The following is an 18,290-nucleotide window of genomic DNA, read 5'->3' as shown; positions in this document are numbered from 1 at the left end:
AAGGATCTATGTCCCTTCCTTGTGCCCAAAAGGAAAAACGTTTCCATTTACTAAGATAAATCTTGCGAGTGGAGGATTTGTGGGAAGCTATTAAAATATCTCGAACTGAGTGAGATATTAGAGGAAGCCTGGCTAGGGTTGGAATTGGAGGAACCAAGCAGTGAGGTTCAGAGAGGGGAGGGAGCGATGTAACTGACCCGACTGATGGGTCAAAAGATCTGGAACTAGGTCCAGATGCCAGGGTTGCTCCAACAGAAAACGGTGCAGAAAAGGGAACCAAACCTGACGAGGCCAATAAGGGGCAATGAGGATCAAGGAGGCTTTCTGAGCGATGGCTTTCTGTATCACTTGAGAAATTAGTGGGAAGGGAGGAAATGCATACAGAAGTCCCCGGGGCCAATCTTGGACTAGAGTGTCTCTGCTGGGATGGCCTGGTAGAGGAAAGAGGGTGAAATAATCTTTGCACTTGCTGTTTTGGGGAGTAGCAAAAAGGTCGCAGCAAGGCTGGCCCCACTTCAGAAAAACTTTTTCCAACATTGAATTTTTCAGAGACCACTCGTGAGGCATGAGAATAGCTCTGCTCAATTTGTCCGCAATGACATTGGACTTCCCGGGGATGTGCGTTGCTATCAGAAACCGCTGAGAAGAAATCGCCCATTGCCACAGTCTGAGTGCCTCTCGACATAGGGGGTAGGATCTGGTTCCGCCTTGTTTGTTGATATACCACACTACAGACATGTTGTCCGTCTGAATTGCTATCGTTCCCATCGGAAGAGAGTCTTGAAGGGCCTGCAACGCTAAAAGCACTGCTCTCATCTCTAGAACATTTATATGCAAGTGGCGTTCGTAAGGTTGCCATATGCCCTGGACTGTCCTGCCCTGATAAACCCCCCCCACCCAATCAGGGAGGCGTCCGTTGTCAGAGTAGCAACTGGAGGGGGAGGGACAAATGGTCTTCCTAAGAAGAGCTGGGGGGATGCAATCCACCAAAGAAGGTGATTCCTGCATGCTTGCGTTATCACAATGGTGTGGGACATCGGCAGTTGTTGGTATGACCATTGCGTGAAGAGCATCCATTGCAAGATTCTCATGTGAAATCTGGCTAATAAAAGTAGAGGGATAGCAGCTGCCATTATCCCCAGTACTTTCAGGACCAATCTGACTTTGATTCTGTTGCTGTGGAAAAGAAGAGAGACTAGTTTGTGTATGTCTGCTATCCTTTGGTCTGCGAGTCTCGCTGACATGCTGACTGTGTCTAGATTTGCGCCTATGAAGGTAATAGCACGACAAGGCGACAAAACAGACTTTTCGCAATTTATTGAGATACCTAGCTTTCGAAAAATGCGAAAAGTGTAGTCTCTGGCAAGTAGTAGAAGATGCTTGGTGGGAGCTGTAAGGAGCCAGTCGTCTAAGTATGAAAACACCTGGAATCCTTGACGTCTCAGGTGAGAGGCAACCACTGCCATGCATTTGGTAAACACCCGGGGGGCTGTGGTGAGTCCAAAGGGCAGGGCTCTGAACTGAAAGTGACTGGTTCCCAGCCTGAAGCGGAGAAATCTCCTGGAGCGTCTGTTCATTTTTATATGATAGTACGCATCCTGGAGGTCTATAGAGCACATCCAGTTTTCCTTCCCAATAGGGGTAGGATGGATTGCAACGTGACCATCCGAAATCTTGTTTTCTTGACAGACTTGTTCAAGATGCTGAGATCCAAAATGGGCCTCCAGTCCCCTGTTTTCTTTGGAACCAAAAAGAATTTGGAGTAGATTCCGGATCCTAGCTGGTCTGCTGGAACTGGCTGAATGGCTCTTTTTGCAAGCAACTTTGATATTTCTAACGCTGCTTGCTCCCTTTGAGCGGGTGGAACATCTGGAAGGGACTTTTGATTGATTTGGAATGCGAAAGAACGGAATGGAATAGCCTTCGGAAATGATGGACTGTACCCACTTGTCTTGAGTTAGAGATCGCCAGGCTTCTGGGTACAGTGATAGTCTTCCCCCGACTGCCTCTGAAGGTGGACAGTCGGGCAACACCTCAGGGATGCTGAAAGGGCTTATCGGAAAAAGTTTCTCGATTGCCCTGGTTCTGCGGACCCCCCCTGCCCCTAGGGCGGCGTCTACCATTATTGTTCCCCCCCCTGCCTCTAGAGGGGAACCGACCCTGTGCGTCAGGCAAAGCCCCTTGAGATTGCTTGCGGAACCACATCTTTCCACTTTTCTGGCCCTTAGGGTAAGGCCTAGAAGGAGTAGAAAAACGGACTCCGATGGCAGAAAGAGTTTTGCCATCCGTCTCGCACCTTGTCAGGGTTTCTTTCACTTTAGGACCAAAAAGGGACGATCCATCAAACGGGGAGTTAATGAAAGATGTCTTAAAGGGGTCCGCAAAATTGCATAGCCGCATCCAGGCATGCCGGCGTAAGGCCACACCTGTACCTGCGGCTCTGCTCGCTCCATCAGCCGCATATGAAAGAAGGCGCATGGAGGAGTTAGCTATGGAACTGAGGGTAGCCAGCTGAGCGTTCCATCTTATCCTGAAAACCCGCAGCTGTTGGATCCTTTAACATCTCACACGTTTCCTTGATCAAGTCTCTTTCAAGACGAGTGAAATGACAGAGGTAGTTCAGCGAACGCATAGAAAAGGTCGCTGACAAAAACATCCGCTTCCCGTACCTGTCCATAGACCTAGATTCCTTGTTAGGAGGATGGACAGGCACTGAAGGATCAGCTAGTTCCTTCTTGGTGGCAGCAGCTACCACCATAGCATCCACAGAAACTCCTTTAGTCAAAAATTGTTTGTCCGCTGGGGCGGTGATAAACTTTGAAGGTCTCCTGGGAGTGGGGTCCACAGAGTCAGGAGCCGTCCAGGCCTTTTTTGCTGCCACCTGCATGAGGGGGTCAAAGGGGGGGGGGACACCCAGGAGGTGGAAGGGCGAGAGCCGAACGCTTCTACACAGATTCATCCTCCGAAGGGTTGAGGGCTGGCCAATTCCCCCTCTGTTTTAAGATCTCCAGGATGTCTGCAAAGGAGACATCTTCAGAGGGGGAACGGTGGGAACCTTCAGAATCCTCTAAATCCGTGTCAGAGGTGACAGACTCAGGTGAGTCTATGTGCTTCCTCTTGCACTTTCTCTTCCTAGGGGGCTCTCCTGCCAATTCAGGAGAGGCCTCGGAAGAGGATGAGATCCCCACTGGGGATTCTTGAGGAGCTGGCTCTCTGCGGTCTGGGATGAGGGAGTGAGTAGAAATTACCTGAGGCACTGAGGAAGGGAGGGGTGGATGGAGCCGACTGTGGAGTTGAACCAGGTTCCAACACACTCCGCATGACCTCGAAAGCACCCCTGTCAGGCAGAGCCAGAGGTCTCCACTCCGAAAAGCTGAGAACCTCCCTCGGCACCGACAGTGATGGCTCCGAGGCCGATGTCGGAGCCGAACTCACCAACGCCGAAGCACCGAGAGGGAGAGCGGGGTCGGACAAGGGTCCGATGCCACTCACCCTCTCGGAGCAGACAAGGGAAGTCCGGCGCCGAGTTTCTTCCAAAGAAGAAATCGGAGCAGACGACGGCGCCGAAGACAATTGTATCGGCTCCGACGCTGCCACAGTCTCGGGTCCGAAACGCCCCGGCTCCGAACTCAAAGGAGTCGGAGGAGGAACATTTTGAGAAATAGGATTAAGCATCGACTGATGAGTCGGGCTCTGAAGCATTTGGGCCAGTGCCTCGGACTTAAGAAGTCGACTCACTACCCTCTGAAGGTCATGGTCCGAAAGTCTCGATGACCTAGAGGAGTGAGATCTATGGCTCCGTTCAGACAGCAAGGGAGATGCTGGAGCCGAATGAACGGAGCCAAGAGACGGTGACCTAGAACTTTTCCTAGTTGTCAGTTCCGATAGTCTTATCGGAGCCGACTCAGAGATTTCCAATACCTCGGCTCCGGCCGGAGCCGAGGGAACCGAAGAAATAAGAGTTCGAGTCTCATCGGCTCCAGCCGGAGCCGATGTTGTAGCAGACTTCGACGCCTTAGGTGTAGACTCAGAAGCTGGAGCCGACGACCTAGAAGCCTTGGAGGGTTTACCTGAAGAAAGAGTCGGGGGACCCTCAGGTTTCAATAAGCCTCGTAAAATAAGCTTATTTTTTCTTTCCTGCAGGACTCTAGGGCTGAAGCCATGGCATACAGCACAAGTGTCCTACAGGTGTAAAGGTCCCAGGCAGTACACACAAGAAGTGTGACCGTCTGTCAGAGACATCTTCTGACAGCACGAGTCACACTTCTTAAAGCCTGAGACCTTTGAATCCTTGGACATTTTAAAGAAATAAAGTGTAATCACCACACAAGCACAAACACACCGATTACACTATTCACTAAAATTAAACTAATAAATTTAAACTAATAAATTTAGTTAGTTAGTTAGTTTTAAAAATCCCTACAAAAACACATACACTCCACTACTAAGAGGGGATGGAAGGGCCCGAAGGCCTAAGGGAAGAACTTATAAGTTCTTGTGGTAAAGAGGGTGGAAAAACAGGAAGGAAAGGATAAAAATCCACTAAACTAAGGGAATTATGAATAAAAAACTAATTTAAAAGGGGTTTAATAAACTTTTAAACTGTTCTACTAGACTAACCTGAAGCCGGTTGAAACAACACACCTCGATCGCTGTAGCGGCAAACGAGATCTGAGGTATTACCGCCTAGCATTGTGGGATATAAGGGGAGCCTCGAGCCGGTGGAACCAACTCTCGAGCTTTTAGAGTGGCCGAGGATCGGCTCCGAACCCATCCAGCAAGAATGAAGGCGAGATAGACAACTTAACATAAGTCCTTTACAGAAACTCAAATGCCGATGTCGGATGATTAGGAATGGACCTCTTTAGATCAGATCATCTCCGGGAAGTAATGACCTCAGCTACTGACTTGGCTGGATCCAAGGCCAACACTGGAGCCAAGCTGTCCAAAGCCAAGGCCCCAAGGGGCATAGATGGCTCCAAAAGCAGAGTTGACCCCAATCCTTGGCCACACTGGCCCTGACCTCCCAGGTCCAGGATGCAGATTTCTCTGAAAAAAAATAGAGTCAAATGCATCAAGGTCATCAACAGAGACAAAAGCAACAAAGCAGTTGGCACCAACAAGGGAACCATGTGGACGGGAGTCCGATCAAGGACCATCAGATCGGAAGTGCAGAATAATGAAGGAGAAACCAGAAAAAGGAGTGGGGATGATTTCCAAGTCAATCTATGCCTTCAAGAAGTTCACATTTTGTATCAATCTACTTCCTAAAATTCCTAGACGATCTTAAAGACATGGTGAAAGGCATGTTAGCTGGCAAGTGCAAGATTCTGTCCAACTCTCAGTCCCTAATTGAGGGAGACCAGACCCATGAGGAAGACAGTTCCAACGAGAACAGCATTTGTGGGGTAACAGCCATGACCGGTGAATGTTACTGAAGTGGATCATATACAAATTCGAAGGGCTAAGAGCACCCGAGTGCCAGGACTGATGTTCCGAAGTTGTAGCCAAAGAAACCAAGAATCAAGACCGGAGGGGTGCAAATGCTGGATCCAAGATGGGAGCAAAAGAAACAGAGAACTTGGTGGTCTTCCGTACTAGGTCATCCAATGCTTCACAAGCATATTTTTTCTTAGTGGCTTTTATTTTTTTACCTTTTCTTCTTTCTTATCTCTTCTATCTCTGTCCTTATCTCTCTCATTCTTGGACTTCTCCAATGCCTTCTTAGCAGGAGAAAAAGAAACAGAAAGGCTAGCTGTAGCAGAAAAAGCAGGAAGAAGCCTTCTGACAACCAGGTGACTGTCTGTCAATGGCCTGAACCCGACGGAGGCACAGGCCTCACAATCCTCGTCTAAGTGAGCAGTCCCCAGACAGTACACACATTGATCATGTGAGTCCTGAATGTATAGCATGTGACCACAGTCAATGAATTTTTTTTGAATCCTTATGTATACACCCCCCCCACACACACACACACACACACACACGTCAGATGACTTGAAATTGCTATAAACAACCAAAAATTGCAAATCCACCAGGAATTCTATCTTACTAGTGAAAAGGTTTAGAGACAAGTGAAAACAACCCTGCATGTGCACTTAATTTAGCAGAAAACACATTAAACCACTTAAATTGAAGCAGAGCTCAGGAAGCCATGTCCATCATTAAGTGCTGCAAACATGATCTGAGGAGACTGGGAGGTGCAGGACAATATGAGAGAGGAGTATGAACTTCAGAGCCACAGTCCAATTACTAGCATTGGATTACATCAGCTCTGATAACCCACATGTTGAGAGAGATGGAAAAGACAACAGTGGATCCTATAGGACATATTCAAGAGCAAATATTAGATATTGTCAGCAAATAAGACTTTTGATTCCATTTTTACCCATTTTAATACCAAGAATATTCAGATTCTGCCTTATTGTCATTGCTAGTGACTCCATTATTAAAGCAAATATAGTGAGTGACAAAGAACATTCATGTTTTGTGCCCTTTTCCATATCTAAGTCTTGTGAGATGAAAGAGCTTGGTTTAACATAAAGTTTTATTATCTGAACAAACTGATCTGACTAAAGTTATAAGTTCCTCTGAAAAATGAAATTCCTCTATTAATGCAAATAAGTACTCCCAACTAAATGAATCAAAAGCCTTTTCTATGTCTAAGTTGATAACAGCCAGCTTTTTCTTGCTATTGGTGCAGCCAACAGAGTCAAAATTATTTTAATATTATCTTGAGTTTGTCTATATATAGTGAAACTAGTGTGATAAAGATTAATTAATTCAGATACAAGTGCCTTGAGTCTCTCAGCATATAATATATATATATATATATATATATATATATATATATATATATATATATATATATATGTATGTATGTGTGTGTGCTGACATACTACTATGCTCAGCTACATCCTCCCAAGACCTTCACTCTCTCACCCAGAAGGTATTCAACATAGTTGAACAATGGTTCACTCAGCGTTGCCTTCTTCTGAACCCAAAGAAAACCAAACTTCTCTTCACTCCTACTCAAAAGTCCTCTCCTCTTCATTTCTCTGCGACATCCACCAATGGTACCATAATATCGCCAGACTCTACCACCAAACTTCTAGGTGTCACCATCGACAATAATCTGAACTTCGACATCCATATCAATATTACTATAAAGACTGTCAACAAAAAAATTGGCACTCTCTATAGGATTAAACCCTTCCTTTCTCCTACTGCCCAAACTATTATAGCTCACACTCATTTGATCTCAACACTCATTTACGCTTCTCCTATTTTTACTAATCTATCCAAGACTATCTTCAGCAAATTGCGATCGTCCTATAATAACATTGCAAGATTTGCAACAGGAAACCCTTTTAGAACGCACCATTGTATAAATCTAAATCAGCTACGATGGTTAGAACTACAACACCTGATTAAATTTCACCAACTAACCATTGCCCACAACATTCTTTACAAACCTTCCAATACTCCTAGTTTATCTAGCCTTATCACCCCCTATAATAATCTGAAGTCTTTACATTCATCACACAAACTTCTTGTACACACCTCTAAATCTAATAACAGGGCTGGGGATTCTCTCTTCTCTAATACTGTAGGTAAATCCTGTAATCTTCTTCCTAATGACCTCTCCTCACTTACTTCCTTATCACACTTCAAAAACAGACTTAAACTTTACCTCAAATCATACTGGCTATGCCCCTGTACCAAACCAGACTAGTCATATATCTCTCTATACTTGACCTTGCCTATCCTGTGCTTACTATCCACGGTTACATCTTCCTCCTTACTATACTTCTCTCATGTCTTCTTATTATTGTACACCACTTCGCTTCTCTTTACATACCTTTTTTTTTCAAGTAAATTCTTACTAACATCACTTCACAACTAACTTCCTTTCTCTACTAATGTCTTTACCTGTATTATGTCCCTGTATCTTTCATTTTGCACTGTTTATGACTCTTGTCCTCTTTACACACCCTGTGCTAACCTCTATGCTTTAGTGCACGTTACCATTGCTTGGTTATTTTTATTATATTTTTACTATATTTGCTATTTTTTCTTACAAATTTTTGCTTTTTGTTGTTTGTAATTTGCAATTGTATTTTATTAATGTCTTGGAGCTTATCTCCATGGGCCTCTACTGAAAATGGACATATATCCAGTTAGACTAGCCCGGTCAACAAATATAAAATAAATAAATATAGATATAAAAATTTAATAGTCAACATTTAAGAGATACTAGACTGTAGTTAAGACAAGTGAAAAGACTCTACCTCTTAAGTGACAACTGATGTCACTCCTAAATCTCTGGAAGTCAACATTAATAAATAGTGCATGCAGATATCTTATCCTGGCTTTAATGAGGTTTGAATTATAGGCAGAACACTTAGCTTTTCAAGATTACTTCAGTTATAAAGTGCATAAAGCATGTGATTATTACCACAAATACGAAAGGAGTTGAATTTTAACAGCTGTTTTCCCACAAGACAATAACAAAAGGAGCATTCACAGGAATCAGAAAATTAGTAGCAGGTGAATTTTAACATGCCACAGTAATATTCCTTTGACAAGCTAAGCCCAGTGTATGCTTTATCATTCATACTTGTTGCACTGTAAAAATCCTAGCATAACTGAAATAACAGAAACCAAGGTGCCCACAATGCCATACAGAATGCTATGCAAGGGGCCTCAAACCATTCCTCGTGTACTCTGCTCACAGACGGCACCACTAAACAGTAGCATTTAGGAAGTATAGAAAAAAGACAATATCACTGGAACCAGAAGCAATGTAGTCTAAACAGCAAGCTGAAGAACTGAAAATGCAGTCATTTATTACAACATATAAAATATGGTGTGGTCTTGTATAAATACTTGTTGTTGTGTCTTTCGGCTTTTCCCGGTTAGGGGTCGCTACAGCGGAACTCCGGTCCGCTAATGATTGGCAGTTGATTTTTACGTGCCGAGTTGCCAGCCCTGATGCACAACCTTCAACGAAGGTACGCCCATTCACACGTGTCTCCACGCAGAAGACGCTCTGGCTGAGAATCAAACCAGACAACGTCTTACTGTGAGGCGACAACGCTACCACAGCACCACCACCACGGATGGTCTTGTATAAGTACTATGATAAGAAAATATTTGATAATGTGATATTCCAGTTAGCCTGTACAGCATAAAGATACAGAAAAATTGGATAATGGCAATCCCATTAAAGTACTGTGATCTCACTAAAGTATTCAGTTAACACAGCATAATGACATAAATACAAAAGCTTTCAACAACATTAATACACCAATGCATCTGCATCTGTAAGTATTATATACCTACCAAATATAAACAAACATTTTTTTCTTTGCTCATTTATAAAACAACCACATTAAACAAGAAAGTCTTACTTGGAAACTTTTCTTCATGCTTTTTCTTAATCTGTTGTGCCTTCTCATAGTAAGGTTTCTTCTGCTCTTGTGTGAGTTTATTCCACTCCAGTCCAAGCTGGATGCTAATATCTGTATTAGTTGCTTCTGGGTTTGCTTTGGCAAGAGCGGGTCTATGAATTCTGGCCCAAACCATGAATGCATTCATAGGACGTTTTACACGCCCATGTTTGCCTTTACGAAAACGAATATCTGGAATTCCTAAATGAAAAGACAAAAGCTGTAAATATAATCAGTTTTAATGGTATTAAACATTTTTTTTTTTTTTTTGAGGAAACACAACCAAAGAGTCAAGGCAATCAACAAAGAAATGTGTATATTAACAGAGAAAAACAAGCAGTCCTCATCAACATGTGCAGGTCATGTACTACTGGTATACAGTCCATTAAAATTTGTTGTAGTCTGTGTACAAAATGCAAGTTATCTACTTACAGAATGGTTGATATTATTCCAGACAATATAAACCCTTGAACTGGTCACTGAAGATGTCCACCAGTCTGTTACAGTGATCTTCTAGCCAGCTTGAGCCTATCCCCTTGTTCCCTGGTGTGCTACTCTGACAGCTCTCTAGGTGATGCCATATCTTCACCAGGCAGAGCTGACAATTATCAAATAACAGAAAATGGGCAATTTCACCAACAGGTGCCAGTTAGTGGCTTCTGGTGCTTCTCAAGATCCCCTTCGAAGGACAAATTGGAGGGGATAGGTGGGTGGGAAGATTCCAGTACACAGATTAGTAGCAACTAAATCTATCATTCTGGTAAGTACATAACTTACATATATAAAAAGTTGGTATAATCCCTTCGACAGAGTCTCCAGCACACTTTGTGAAGTACTAAGACAAAATACATCTGAGAACAGAAGGCCCAAAAGGAGGCCCTAGATCTGAAGAAAGCATCAAAACTGTAGTGTTTTGCAAAAGTATGCAAGGCAGACCATGTAGATGCAGCACAAATGTCATCCGGGATAAATTCCTAAGGAGTGGTTCAGAAGATGCATGAGCTCTGACAGAGTACACTCTAGGTTTGGAGGGTAAAGATTTATCACTGGAAGAGTAACAGAAGGGGATATAGTCCAATAACCACTTTGATATGGAAAGCTATGTTACCTTTTGATCTTTCTTCTTTGTGGGAAAAAAACGGTCTTCTTTTCTAGTCTTTGGTCCTGTTTTCTGTACCCCTGCTTGCAGTCATCCCTATTGGCAAAATCTCCTTTGTCCATTCCTTTGTTGACTTGGATCCTATAATACTTTCTGCCACTTTACGAAAACAATATTCTGCGTGGCTGTTGTTCTTCTCTGCATTCACAATCCCACTCTCTCCTTATTTCCTCAATTCTCTCCACTTCATCACCACCCCTTTTCACTTTTATATTATAACTTTCTGCTTGTGTTATGTATATGAGCATAGACTAGGTAGCTCTAAAATATCTTTTCATAGATTTATAGATTGCTACTAGGCTAACAACCCAAGGGACCTTTCAAGGCCTAGCCAAGCTTTCCCAAAAGAATAATGATGTCCTGTATCTAAATACTGTAGGACATTGAGAGACAGGAATTTATAAGCTACTTCTATCCATAAAGGACATGGGTGCTAGATCCAGTGTAAATTTTCTATCCCTCCATCAACTGGTCTAGGTTGCAATTAAACAGGGTAACAGATGAACTCGGTTTCACGTGGATGGGAAGCCTGTTACATAGGACGGGCTGTCTCTGAGACATCTCTCTCCGGCATGTTCTGTTCAAGTCGCAGACAAAATTCAGGTCCTCAGACTTTGTATTTCTGGTACTGTTTAACTTACAAATCTGCAGGATATTCATAATCATGGCATTTGTGGATGGCATCTATGGTCATTAATGGTCTTCTTGACCCAACTGGTGTCCTGGTTAAAGGTAATCACCAAATAGGGTGTCAGAGAATCTGAAGGTTCAGTGGGGACATCAAGAGTTGCACTGTCACTCCCTCCAATCTGACTGTAGGGTACCCACCCCTCTAAGAAGTGGTAAGTATCTTGTCCCCCATCCTCCTAAAATACCTTCTTTTAACGGTTGTATGGTGTTTGGGATATGTTCAAGAGAATGCCGAACAGACTTGAAGCATTCAGTAGGTGAATGAATGCAATATAGTTACAGAAGAAATAACAATCTTAAGAACATATTGGAAAAGAAAGAATTAGAGGATATTACATCAGTCACCTGAATAGGAACATATAAATGTGGGAGATGTTCCCAATGTCCATTTATAGCCAATGGTGAAACACTAAAGTTACCCAGTTTTTCTTTCTCCTTGAAAGGTATGGGCTTGTACAGCTGTTATACAAAGGGGGTTGTTTATATGGCCTACTGTACCACCTGTTGGACATTTTATGTGGAGAAGACTGAGTGTAATTTGAGACAAAGAATATATGAACATGTGTACGGCATTAGTCGGAGGAAAGAGACTAACGCACTCTCTAGGCATGTTTCACAATGTCCCACAGCTGACTTCAAATTTTGAGTCTTGGAATGTGTAAAACGCAATGATAGGGGGTGGGGACTGGGAAAACATTCTTGAATTTAGGGAACTGATGTGGCAGCTTCGTTTAGATGCCTGTGTATTTCCAAGAATGATCGATTTCCCCAGCCTCAACCCTAAAACTAAGAGTTAAGAAGTTAAAATAACAAAATAAAAATTACTTAGGTTATTTATTTTGAAGCACAGACCAACCCCTGTTACAAAACCAATTTCATTTTATATTTTATTTTTATTCTATTTTACTTTGTTGAAAATATATATGCATACATTTTGATTTTGTGATTTTATATCGTTGTTTTGAATAAGAAGTGTGTTCATTATTTTCAACCAGAGTGTTTCTACATGTATTTAAACTAGTTGGTAGATATTGTTGTTGATTCTGATGAAGTTTCCAGTTGGAAATGAAAGCGCTTAATCCCGTTTTGTACGTTGGTTATTAAAGACTTTGGACTACTGCCTTGGTTCATTTTTTTGGAAGGACTTTCTTTATTGGTTCCTTGCATTCTGAAGTTTTTTGACTCAAAGTCTAATATGGGACTGATTAATGCTAATAGTATACATGCTAATAGTGTTATCAACAAATATCAAACTTTGTAAATATTTTACAATGAAAATAACGGACATTGGAAATGTTTTCTGATACTTTTTACTCATTTAAACTAAGTGCTTTCTTAGTTAGATGCCACACTTGAACAGATCCCAGGGCCTTTAAACTAAGTGCTTTCTTAGTTAGATGCCACACTTGAACAGATCCCAGGGCCTTGATGCTTTATTTCTAACATTTTTACTGTATTTCCACCTTAGCAATTATATATATGGTTTTCGGCCTAATTAGGTATTCACCTGTAGATTTATACACATGTTAATTAATATTATGATACATTTTTACACACAAACCTGATGAAGTATTTATTTGGTACGGAAGCGATCTTTGTTAAGTGTTTCCGTTTATAAATTACTAATAGTTATTCTGATAGATGTTCAGATGTTCATTAGTTAATCATGTTGTTAGTGAGTTGGTTTCTTAATTAATAAAGTTTGGATTAGTAGGTTAGCCTTGATAAGCTGTTCTTATTTTATACATTTTAATTTGTCTCTAGCTTTTAAGTTTCAGTTCTAAGGTAGCACAGTCTCAGTTTACACTATGGTGTTAAGGGGGATGGGGAACTTGGTTAAAGGAATGAGTTTAATGCTTTTATTGCTCTTAATAGAACCACCCTCTGTAATTACTCCTTTGCTCCAAATAACCTGATCGTATATAAATTAATTCTTCTTCTTTCGGCTTTTCCCTGTTAGGGGTCGCCACAGCGGATCACCTGTCTGCTCATGATTGGCAGTGGAGTTTTACAGTGTCGAGTTGCCAGCCTGGTGCCCAACCTTCCACAGAAGACACACACACACACACTCACACCTGGGGCCAATTTAGAGTGTCCAATCCACCTGCAGCATGTCTTTGGGTTGCCTATTTACCTTGATTAGAGAGTTTTATCATTATAGGAATTACCCTTCCTGAATTTTGCATATTTTATTTCCTTATGATATACATCCTGTTTAATCTGGAATGCCACCTGAGCAGTTTGTTTTCTGGGATAGTTCTGGGCTTAATTCAAGTAGGTATAGAAGCCTTTATGCAGCCACTAACATAGTTGTACAAAGTTTCTGGGTGCAATTCAGCATAGGCTGGTGTGTTCTCATGGTTTGGAGGGGCACTGAATTTTGACAAATAGATAACAGGCACTTTTTCTTGGAATACTTCCCAACTGTTACTGGTTTTAATTGGATTATGAAGTTGATTTTGAGTGAGACAGCTTCATGGTCGGACCTTACTAAAGAGGACGAGACATGGGGGGTGCAGCGTTCTCATGTTTGTGAGTATGAGGTCTAGTATGTTGGAGCCTCTAGTGGGTGTATTCACCATCTGGTCTAGTTTGTTTGTATTTACAAAATCCAGGAATCTTTGTGCCTGTAGATTTGAAGAAGTGAAGGATTCCCAATCTATAGATAGGTAATTAAAGTATCCCATGAGTAGGGTATTCGGTTGGATGGTAATTGTCTCCAGTAGGTCCAAGTATACATTGTCAGATTCTTGGGACATGGAGAGTGACCTACAGCTGGCTAGGACACGGTATGGGATTTTATCTATGGTGATCTGCACAAGGAGGAACTCCACAACATCATCCTGTTTGACTACCCTAGAGGTACACTTGTTAGTGATGTACACAGACACCTCCATCTTTAGCCCTTGTCTGTGCAGCTAATAGTCTAAAAGAATGGGAAGCACTGAAACCTTGCACTGCCAGCCTACTTTCTGCTACTTTAAACCATGTCTCAGTAACTGCACAGATATCTATATTCTCAAGTGTAAAGAAGGCATGGGGGGACAGCAGATTTTTTATGTAGGCTCCTGTCATTGAGCAGTAAAACCTTGAGGTTCTGTTGAGTTGATTTGGCTATATCAGTAAGTCTGTCAATTTGGCATTGCCTATAAAAGGCACTATGAAGGCGAATAAAGCCTCATCCAGTATCCGAAAGCCTAGAAGGGAAAGGTGCACACCATTCTTGTCAAAGCAATGTGGTCTGTTGATCATGTCCTCTCAAGCTGACAAATACTGTATCCCCTTAGAATGATACCAGAAAAAAGTACAGTTTTGTACCTACCATAAATGTAGATGTTCGAGGATCCACATTGCTGCAGTCCTAACAATTGGGTAGTCCGCTGTCCCAGTCGGCCCGAATACCAAAGTATATGGCTGACGTCGGTCAAGGCGCATTAGTCTGACGTCAGGACGTCAGGGTACTAATGCGCATGACCGACGTCATATCCTCAGTCTTTTCTTGCCCCAGATGTCAGAAGACCCTAAAAAGACAAGGCCAAAACCAAAAACACCAAACACTCCTGCACCAAAAATATGTACAATATATACAAAATTACAAGAGTATAACCTCACCCACACAACCACCCCTAAACACAGAGGGCAAGGAGGGAGGGTAAATTGGACTGCAGCAATGTGGATCCTCGAACATCTACATTTATGGTAGGTACAAAACTGTACTATATTCTTCATTCCACATTGCTGCAGTCCTAACAATTGGGTAGAATCCCAAAGCAGAGGTAAGGGAGGCTGGCAAATCATAAAGAAGCAGGAGCTGTCAACATGCCTTGCAAAATAGCTGTGGCAAAACCAGCCCTAGATTTAGAGTAGAGAGGAAGGTGGTAATGCTTAGAGAAAGTATGCACTGAACTCAAAGTAGCTGCCTCCAAAATATCCTTAGTTGCCACCCCCCTTAGAAATGCTGTAGAAGTGGCAGTAGCCCTAGTGGAATGAGGCCTAATCCCAGCTGGAATCTCCTTGCCATGATGGGAATAACAAAATGCAATGCAAAACCCAATCCACTTAGAAATAGTTTGTTTTGACACAGGCTTGCCCTGAGAACTCAAAGCAAAAGAAACAAACAACTGCTGAGACTGCCTAAAATCCTTAGTCCTGCTTAAATAATAACGCAACTGCCTGTGTACATCTAAAGTGTGCAAAATCTTTTCCCCCTTATTTTGGGGATCTGCATAGAAAGTAGGCAAATGAATAGTTTGGTTTAAAGCCACACTAGAAACCACCTTAGGCATAAAAGAAGGATTAGTACGTAATGATACCCTATCCTTATGGAAAATCAAAAAAGGCTCTACCACCATAAGGGCCTGCAATTCAGAAACCCTTCTTGCAGAAGTAATGGCCAACAAAAGCAGTCTTCCATGACAAGTATTTCAATTCAGCAGTAGCCGAGGCTCAAAAGGTTGTAGAGTAAGTTTCTCCAACACAAAATTGAGATCCCAAGCAGGAGTAGGTGCTCTACGTGGGGTCTTATATTCTTTGCCCCTCTAAGAAATTGCTTGAACAAAGGATGCGAAAACAATGGTGGGTCACAATCATAGTGAGCTGAAATTGCTGCAGCATGAATCTTAATGGAAGAGAAGGACAAACCTTTGTCCAATAACTCAGTAAGATATTGAAGAGCCACACTCAAATTAGGCTCAGAAATCTCCAAATTCTTTGCTGCACTCCAAAATAAAAATCTCTTCCATTTTTCTGAGTACACTTTCCTTGTACTAGGTCTTCTGGCTTCCATAATCACATTTAAAACTTGTTGAGGAAGTAGAGACCTGCTGTGTTTCAAAACAGAATATGCCAGGCTGTTAGATGAAGAGAGTGAAGCTTGACATTGAGCAGGTGACCGTCCCTCTGAGACAACAGGTGTGGAATCAAAGGTAAAGGCCATGGAGGCTTCCTTACCAGACTCCTCAGTAATGGGTACCAGTGTTGCCGAGGCCAATCTGGAGCTATTAAAATCATCCTTGGCTTGTCTTGTCTGACCTTTAGGAGCACCTTTGGGAGAAGAGGCAGAGGAGGAAAGGCATACACATGAAGATTTTTCCAACTGAAAGAAAGAGCATCCACTTTCCAAGCTGTGTGATGAAACCTCTTTGTGCAAAACTTTGGCAGCTGGTGGTTTAGTGGAGAAGCGAACAGATCTATGTCTGGAGTTCCCCATGACACTGTCAATTTCGAAATACATGAAGATCCAGTTTCCACTCGTGGGGATCCATGATTTGTCTGCTTAACACATCTGCTAAGGAGTTCTGTGCTCCCGGCAGAAACCTTGCCTGAAGAGTTAGTTGCAGGCTGAGCGCAGTCTCCCATAAAATCATTGCTTGCCTGCATAACGGGTAAGAATGTGTTCCCCCTTGTTTGTTGATGTACCACATGACAGTTGTGTTGTCTGTTAGAATCAACACCTGCCCTGGAAGAAGTAACTCCTTGAAAGCCATTAATGCAAACTGGACTGCTAACATCTCCTTCATGTTGATATGTAGATGCTGTAGTCTGGCAGGCCACTTGTCTTGTATCCACTTTCCATTTAGATGAGCTCCCCAAGCAATGTCTGAGGCATCTGTCGTTAGAATCTGACTCGCCTCTGGCCGGGTCACAGAGAGTCCCTTGTTTAGGTGACATTCCTGAGCCCACCACAAAAATTCCTGTTGAATGCAAGGTATTATTTGAATGACAGTGTCCAAATCCTGGTAGTGCTGTGTCCATACATTTTTGAGATACCATTGCAGCTTCCTCATATGCAGTTTGGCATTGGGAAGCACCAGAATACAAGATGCCATGAACCCTAAGGCTTGAAGGACTGTCCTTGCAGTCAGCCTGGACTGAAGAGATAGTTGATGGAAGTAAATGGAAAGATTATTTTGTTTGTCCGGGGTTAAAAAGGCCATCTGGGCTGCTGTATTCAGTCTCACACCCAGAAAGCACATGTCTTGAGAGGGTACTAGACTGGACTTTATTTCGTTCACAGAATACCCTAGGCATCTTAGCACTGCTATCACATATTCCAAATGCTGTAAAAGGTCTTCCTTTTCTTGAGCCAGAATCAGGCAGTCGTCCAAGTAAGGATAGATTTGTATTCCTTTTAGCCTGAAGTAAGCTATCACTGGAGCCAGAACCTTTGTGAATACTCTGGGCGCAGTAGATAAGCCAAAGGGCAATGCAGAGAACTGATAATGGGAATTTCCAGCTCGAAAACGCAGATACTTCCTGCAACTTAGTCTGATAGGCACATGAAGGTAAGCCTCCTTGAGATCTAAAGTTACCATCCAGTGATCTTTGCCCAGCAGAGGTAAAAGCTGTTGTAACGTCAACATTTTGAACTTGGGAATGTCCAGATAAGTGTTGAGGATAGATAAATCCAAAATTGGTCTCCACGTGTTCCCCTTCTTTGGTACTAGGAACAGGCGAGAATAAAATCCTAGGCCCCTTTCTGGCACAGGAACCGGCTGAATGGCCCCTATTTGGAGTAACAGAGAAATTTGCTTGTGAGCCTCTTTTCTTTGTAGAGGAGGAATGTCTGGCATGCTTTTGAAAGGAGGCAAGGTATGGAAATAAAACCTGTAACCGTGGTGAATGATATCCAAAACCCATCTGTCTTGGGTAATTAAATCCCAATTTTCTTTGAAAAGAGCCAGCCTTCCTCCCAAAGGTGCTGCCAGACGAGAATGTACTGGCAGCTGAAAAGGCAGGTCATTGGGTCTGTTTACGAAAGGACTGACCCCTGCCCTCACCAGAAGTCTGAGCAGGAGAACTCCCTGTTCTAGGCCTAAAAGAACCTTGAGCTCTGCCCCTACCACATCTAGACCTACCCCTAGACTGGGAATCATAAGCAGGATATGTCCATCCCTTAGTAGGCCAATTTCTACTAAACTTCGGAGGCTGCACCTGCAAAAAATCTTTAACAGTTTGCATAGACTTAGCCTTGTCCTCCATTTTCTTTA

General features: G+C 42.6%; 1 protein-coding gene across 2 annotated transcripts in view; it reads right to left on the bottom strand.

Annotated features, from left to right (window-relative positions):
- SOX30 (SRY-box transcription factor 30) overlaps positions 1 to 18,290 on the bottom strand; it is a 1,614,116-nt gene that overhangs the window by 1,495,484 nt on the left and 100,342 nt on the right. For both annotated transcript variants that reach the window (XM_044069331.1, XM_044069330.1), the window contains exon 2: positions 9,414 to 9,653. In XM_044069331.1, coding sequence (XP_043925266.1) covers positions 9,414 to 9,653 — 240 coding nt within the window. The remainder of the gene's footprint in view (positions 1 to 9,413; positions 9,654 to 18,290) is intronic.

This window comes from Protopterus annectens, chromosome 4.part0 (assembly GCF_019279795.1).
Source record: "Protopterus annectens isolate FY-2018-M chromosome 4.part0, PAN1.0, whole genome shotgun sequence".
Lineage (NCBI taxonomy): Eukaryota > Metazoa > Chordata > Ceratodontiformes > Protopteridae > Protopterus > Protopterus annectens.
The sequence above is the reverse complement of the archived record's forward strand: the minus strand, read 5'-3'. Positions and strand labels throughout refer to the sequence as shown.